The sequence below is a fragment of the Pleuronectes platessa genome, chromosome 18 (assembly GCF_947347685.1).
Source record: "Pleuronectes platessa chromosome 18, fPlePla1.1, whole genome shotgun sequence".
Classification (NCBI taxonomy): Eukaryota; Metazoa; Chordata; class Actinopteri; order Pleuronectiformes; family Pleuronectidae; genus Pleuronectes; species Pleuronectes platessa.
Genome location: NC_070643.1, coordinates 13114002 through 13121281, shown reverse-complemented (window position 1 = coordinate 13121281; position 7280 = coordinate 13114002). Strand labels below are relative to the sequence as shown.

Genomic DNA, 7280 nt, shown 5'->3' with positions numbered 1-7280 from the left:
ATTATAGAAAGATGGCAAAGGTTCGGTGAATATGGCAAAGTTTTACTATGAGCAAAATAAAGTTATCTTTAGCTTATGAACATGTAGTACACTAATGTTGCTAGTTAAATGATACACAGACTTCTAGGAATGGACTATAGGGCAGATCAGTGTTGTCACACTTGCAATCAAAAATAGCTACGGCAGGAACATGATATCATCAACTCCAAGGTAAACATGGTTGGCCTGAAAAGACAGATGGTAGACCAAAACAAAAACACTCCAGACATGTGCTAAAACATCATCACATGAATACACAACAGCATTAGGAACAACGACAAAATATGTTTAAATATCAGACGATCAAGTGTATTCCATTCATTTCAACAGTGTTCAGTGTCCCATCCTCCTCTAGATGCACACACATCTTGGTCATCAACACATGACAGATTTATGACTATTCAGGGTAAATGGATTACATACATTTATGAGATTTATTTCCCCCGTGAATCAGGTGCTATTCAATCCCCGGAAAGAGCACATCACATTATCTGTGTGGCCAGTCAAGGATTCAGCTGCCAAGAAATCAGCTGCATTGTCCGTAACAATGAAGGTGATGACTATGATCTAATCACACAGTTAAACACGAGATTGACAATCAGGTCAGAACAGTGTGTCTATGTAGGGGGGTGGATGACGGCGGTGTGAGGCCTCGGCTCATCACGGTGATAAAGAAGATGAGGAAGCCGCTGGCTGGGAGGCTGGGTGGTGTTGTGGTGAATCTGGAGGTGTCTGCAACTGGCTGTTTTGTTGTGACTGTGTCTTAATCTGGGATAGAACTTCAGTTTCTGCTGCAGGGGCACCAAGATGACTGCCTTTCTCTCCTGGGCTGATTGGGCTTCCTGTTTCACAGCCTGTGTGTGACACTTCAGGGCCTGGGTCTTGTATTTCTCGCCTGCTCGGCTCCCTGCTGGGTGTAGAGGTGCAGTCTGGTTTCTGTTGACGAGCTGTGTCCTCAGTCTTTGTGTGAACTTTGATCTGTGTAGATATGGGGTGAACTGCACTTGTCTCTGCTGATTGTTTGTCCTCATCCTGCCCTCTCCCTGTCTTCGTCTCAGTTTGTCTGGCATCAGTTCTGCTGAGCTCTTTGTGTGTCATCTCTCCTTCTCTACCAGTGACTCCTGATCTTTTGTCTGTTGTTGTTTCTGTTGCTTTGGTCTGAGCTGCTCTTCGAACTCTCTCTGATTCTGTACCAGTGTCTGCGGTGTTCCTCTGGGTTTTGTCTGTGAGCGCCCCCTGGCTGTAAACCGAAGCCATAGCCTCCACCCAGGGATGCAGCAGGGTCTGCTCAGCTGTCAGCCTCACTCTGGGATCTGGCTGCAGCAGAGCTCTGACAAGGTCTCTGGCTTCTGCACGCAAACAAACATACGCACACAATAGCAAACAAAACTATATTATGTATTAATGTGATTGTATGTTTAGGCATTTCTGTTACTACATTTCTGTGCTCCTCACCCTCTGAGATGGGGTCCCAGTAGGGGGACAGGAAGTGTAGTTCCCCCTGTTTTATTAGCTGGAACAACTCTTCCTGGTCCCGATCCCGACTGCGAAATGGGGGGAAGCCACACAGCAGGATGTAGAGGATAACACCCAGAGCCCATACGTCCACTTCTACACCATAACCTGTTGGGCAAATCACAAACAACTTCCTTCAGAATAAAAGCATACTTAAGTCACAAAAGAAATATGCGAGGATAGTATAAATAAGGAAAAAACACCCGTATACAGTGACAAAAAGACATGTTTGTAGTATTTGCTTCTGCAGCAACAGCACTGACCTGTCTCAAAGAGAATCTCTGGGGCTACGTATGTCGGCGTTCCACATATGGTAAAGACTGGTTCAGTTACAACCATAGCAAGACCAAAGTCTCCCAGCTTCAGCCGGCAGATGCCACCGGCCACATGCTCTATCTGAGAAATAACAGGAGACAGACAGAAATAGTCAGTGAGTGAGCGAAACATGAGATTACAATAAGTCAAAGCTGAATACTTACTAACTCGTTTTTCTCAGTTTTTCTCAGTCTATATGAATATATTGTATGATGTATAATATTTACACTTGTGAGATCATAGTAAATGAAGAGGGAACCCAAATTGGCAGCCAATCATCTTGTTTCAAAAATATTAAAGGTACTATGTTAAGGATTTTAGATGTTGTCCTTTGGCTCCCCCTACTGAGCATATCAAAAAGAGACACCGGCAGACAGAAAGGAGCTAACCAGTAAACATGGATTAACACTGAAGATGATGGCAACACATTTACTTCACTGGCACTGAACCTGATACCCACCAGCAGGTTTTCTGGTTTCAGGTCCCGGTGGACAATGCTCTTGACGTGGATGTAATTCAAAGCTTCACTTATGTCTGACACCATCAGTCCCGCCTCTGCCTCGGAAAACTTCCCCCGCTCGCTGATAGCCTCAAACAGATCCCCCCCGCTCACCAGCTCCATCACCAGGTACGAGTGACTGTGTGTGTGGTGGTTAGCGAACAGCCGCACGATGCGTCTGTGACACAGGCTTCCCAGGAGGCTCAGCTCGTTCTGCATCATGTGCTCCCGACCGATCAGCTTGGAGCGTTCGATTATCTTGATGGCGAGGGGTTGCCCGGTGTCGCGACGGCAGCACTCTCGCACCACCGCAAAGTTCCCATCTCCGACCACACGTCCTATCTCGTAGCAACGCTCAATATCTGACAGGGGGACGTTGCTGCCGTCTGAACGAAGGTCAAAGGTCGTCACCTGCTGTGCCTCTCTCTGAGCCGGACCCACATCGGGAAGTGGTTTTAGAAGTTGTGACTGTGCCAGACTCTTCTCCTCATCCCTGTTGATTGGTTGAGGAGGCGGAGGGCTGAGAGGAACATCCACCTTTCTCACCTCTTGCTCTGTATGAGAACTATTCTTTTGCTTTCTCGACACCGGAGGAAGTGGGACCCGCCCTGACAGGGGATTGACCCGTTCTGTCCCCTGATGTTTAGCTCTTATCGCTAAGCAGTTCTCACACAGTGTAGGGGAGAGTATTTCTGCCTTTCTGAGACCCTCCTCATGTTTAAATGGACCAATGATGGAGGGCTGTCGCTCTCTGACCCCGCCCCTCACGTGTAGCCTCTGCAGGTGGTTGGGAGGGTGAGCTGGTTTTCTGCAAGAACTCTTTTTGTTAGACTTCTGGACATCTGGGTGATCATTGTCAGGGTAGTGTGCGTCGATGTTCTGATGTTTGTGTGTATTAGTATGATTTTTGACATGTGTATTTGTGTCCTGTTGTGTCTCTTGGTTAGTGTCTTTGCTCTCTGCCCCCTCGCTGTATCCGCTGTCGGCCTTAGCAGCTTTGTCTGGTGCTGGGATGAGTCTTTTCTCCCAGGCCCGGAGTGCGTCTGCTCGGTAATGGGAATGATCTGGAAAGAGCTCCTCCAGAGCCTCCTCCATACTGCTCAGCTCTGGACGTGCCTTACCCAGCGCCAGGAAGGCCACCTCTCCTCTGAAGAAGTCACACACACCTTTCACCTACAAAAAGAAAAGAGAAAGAAAAGTCAGTGGGTCAGGAGAACAAACTGTACTTGGACAACGAGACGATTGCACCATTTTTCGAATTTTCATTTTTGGCTTTTTCCAGTCTTTTATTGTAATTATTTAAGTAGAGAAATAACAGATGGGAATTTTTGCTGTTGTTCTCCAGAAATACAATCTGAAGGGGCCTGAACGGCATAACAGAAGAGGTGTGTAGCTCAGCCTCAGTTGTGTACACAAAAGTTGTATCTATTTTAACACTATAGTTTTTTCTCATTTCCCACTCTTCAACTGGCCCCCATGGAGAGGACAACCTTTCTAGCTCCCCCCAAATAATTCGATTTTCAAAACCATCTTTCAGGAGCTTTGAAATTATACTTCTTAATCTTCATTAGGCCAGTGTCCACATTTCTTTTTTTAGGCCCCTGTGTTGTACTTTATCTTCCCAGTCAATAGATGGTTGTCAAGTGATCAGTGTGTCAGTGCATGAGCTGGGGGCCCATAACTTCAGGGCCCTCCAGGTCTACTGTCTACTAAGCTGATTTTTCCTGTAGGTTAATGTGGGGGGGTTAGGTGCTCTCAGACAATTAAGAACTTTAAGGTGTCTCCCATTTTATTGGATCACCCGAGGACCTGTCATAAAGAGGCTCCTTGTGTCCAGCATGAAAAGAACTGTAAACATAAACGAATGGGGCCATCACTGTAATCTCGCCCTGAGGCTTCATCTTGCAGGTCAGTGTGACTGCAGCTGAGCCTCACCTCTCGTGCGTGGGTCGTGTAAAGGCGTGTAACTCTCGCCCTGTGCCAGCGAGGAAACCCCAACGCCTCTGAGATGTCCAGCAGCAGCTGCTCGAAGGACACCACGCCCCTGCGGTTCAACAGGACTGTTACCTAGAGACACAAAAATCCCAGCTGAGTTATGAAAATTGGTATGAATTGGTATGAATTGGTAATTTGGTACCATTCTCTGGTAAAGATAAACCAATAAAGGGTTTGCAGGTCCAACTTTTGGGCTTTCCATCATGACACTGTCTTTAGCCCTTTATCAATGAAAACGCGTTTAATGGACTTAGCATTTACCAGATTCTTTAATTCACCTGTAAAGCATCTGAACCAAAATTAATTTATCAAATATTATTTGCATTTATTGATGTTTTGAAAACTAGTGAGGTCTCAAACATTTAGAACTGAATTTTTACCATTAGTTCACAACCTGTCAACACAAAAGTTGTTAATGTCTTATCACTATATTTTTTAAACCATTTATTTACCTTCCGCAGTGAACTCCGACCACTGGGGTGGATGATGGTGACCAGACGCGGCCTCTCAGCGCTCTCCTCCGCATGGCGGGTGTGGAAAAGAGGCAGATGAGTGGGAGGAGGAGGAGGAGGAGGAGGAGGATGTAGGAAGTGGGACCTATGGACCTGCCCTGCAGGGTGGGGGCGGATGGGCCATGGCTGGGATATCCCACCAGGACGCTTCAACAAGGGAATGTTAGGTGGAGCTGAGACCGGAGGGAGAGAGAGAGGAGGACAAAGACAGAACCCAAGTGCTGGATTATTCAAAGTGTACTTAACAACAGTGACGTCAGCCCCCCCCCCACCGATGGGTTTCTTGTACACAAAGTAAAACTCATAAGTAACACAACACCAGTTCCTCGTCCCGTGTGAGTGTGCGCGCATTTGTGTGAAAACAAATCCGGCCGATCAGATTTGAGTGTTTTCCATCACACCGAGTGCAAGGGCCATTTGAGATTCCTCAAGCACCTCGGTCCCTGCTGGCTGAATTATTTAGGCTTCCTTAAGTCATGCAAACACGCAGACACACACACAGACCTACACAAAGGTTGCTTGACCTGGTTGGGGCTCAGCTGAATCTGCATGATTAATGAGGCATTAGAGACCCAGAGCATCTTTGACGTTTCACTTTCTGGCGCTGTGGGAGACGGAGAGATGTAATCTGTCCAGTCGGTCAGGGCTCGATTGTTTTCTGTCCGACAGGCCAGAACAACAGACAGAAACACAAGACCCTGTACCTCTAACGTGACCAGGCCCCCCACTCCTTCTCAACAAGACACCACTCACCCCCTGAGAATGACCAAATGGGGGAGGTCAGGGACCTTCAGGGATCTGGGTGTGTGTTTATTATGGGATGGGGTCTAGAAAATAATTTCAGGACCAACAATCTTGATTCTTCTACTTTTACTGAATGGCTTTTGATTGATTGTTTAGTTTTTCTTACCATTATTGTTCCTTTTAACATTTTCTTTTGCCTCTACTATTGAATGTGGTTTCAATTTATCTGCTGTCTTCGATTTTAGATTGTTTGTTGCACAATTAGCTGTCTTTGTCTGTAATTATCCGTATTATTATTAAATATGGCATGTCTGTGTGGTTCGATACAGGCCTTCCAGCTCATAGACCATTTTGAAATTGGACTTTAAAGCCAGATGAGTCTATTCATTTCTAACATAGTCTCGACTGTGGCAGATGTTTGGGTTTTAAATAAATTGAAGTGAAAGTCAAATCCGTTCAGACGTGTCTGCATCAACTCACCTGCCATTCTCCATCTAGCGTCATACCGGCCTCTCTGTGGCGGCGTCATGTGTTTGCAGAGCAAAGCACCAGAGCGGTTCCCTCTACCTCACTGACACTTCCTCTACTTCACTTTTATTCCTCTACGAGCAGCGGCCATGTTCTCCGGCTGTTCTCCTCCTGTTGGACCGGGATGCGACGCTACCTGAACGGACCTGCCGGGGCTACAGCGGTTACCATGGCGACACGTCAGGTTGGAAGTTCCGAGGAAGGAGGTGTACCGGAAACTGCGAGTTCACAGTCAGAATAAAAGCACAACATTAAATTGTGAGTGTCCTGTGATATCAAGCAGCCCATCTTTCTGGATCAACAAGTGGTTGTTCTCTATTTTCTATTTTTAATAATGCTCCAATCCTGTTTTACAGACCTAAATTAAGCTAGGAAATGACCAGCTAAATTCATGAACGTTATATTTTGAAGGAATTTACCGGAAAAGCTTTTATTTCATTTGAGAACAATGATGAGAAGATGAGTGGTGTGTGTGAGGAGTAAGTGGTGAAGGTTTTCAGAGTAAACGACACCTCTCCATTAAGGTCACTGCTACACAATAAACACATGTTAGAGGAAACAAACACTGGCTCTGGTTTCCTTAAAGCACGAAAGTGATGTTTTAAGACTGTCCAGGACGACATGCCATTTCCCATCAGTAATTAGAGACTAATTACAGGTGCCTATTTTTATAATCAGCTAAAAAAAGACTATCACAATTTGTTTGTTCTTAACCCCAAAGAAGAGTAAAAAACGTAGAACCCCCAGAGAGAGCCACATGTGACTGATCCATCTCACAGGATTGATAGAAGTGCTATAGATGCTGTGTGTAACTGACCACATCAACAAAATAACAGTATTTACAACTTCAATTTACAATTGATTAGAAGAAACAGTTTGTAACCTATTAGACAAGTGAGTCAATGTTTAAAGTATTTGTACATAAGAGAATGTCTGGTAGAGTTGAAGGGAGCAGCAATGACACTTGAATTGAGGAGATGTCAGTTACGGTGTCAGTAACTATGTGAGTAGGCGTATTGTATGTCAGTTCAGATGCCACCACAATCCATATATGCAGATCTAGGCTTTATTATACAGTTTGGATACATGTTGCAATGTCAGACAACAAACAATACATCACCAACAATTAACAT

At 45.5% G+C, this 7280-nt stretch overlaps 1 protein-coding gene across 1 annotated transcript; it reads right to left on the bottom strand.

Annotated features, from left to right (window-relative positions):
- Nucleotides 1-699: 699 nt before the first annotated feature.
- On the bottom strand, nucleotides 700-6148 carry dclk3 (doublecortin-like kinase 3). The gene is made up of 7 exons (XM_053447466.1): nucleotides 6100-6148; nucleotides 4816-5048; nucleotides 4304-4435; nucleotides 2326-3541; nucleotides 1818-1946; nucleotides 1495-1662; nucleotides 700-1388 (listed from the first exon to the last, which is right to left on the bottom strand). Exons 1-7 carry the CDS (start codon nucleotides 6146-6148, stop codon nucleotides 700-702), a joined length of 2616 nt encoding a protein of 871 aa, XP_053303441.1.
- Between the last annotated feature and the right edge of the window lie 1132 nt (nucleotides 6149-7280).

Coding starts and splice junctions, on each gene's coding strand:
- dclk3 (XM_053447466.1), bottom strand. CDS start 6,148: ATGACGCCGCCACAGAGAGGCCGGTATGACGCTAGATGGAGAATGGCA. Junction 1,947..2,325: donor ACCAGAAAACCTGCTGGTGG/GTATCAGGTTCA, acceptor TTTCTCAGATAG/AGCATGTGGCCGGTGGCATC. Junction 1,389..1,494: donor CTGGGACCCCATCTCAGAGG/GTGAGGAGCACA, acceptor GTTTGCGTGCAG/AAGCCAGAGACCTTGTCAGA.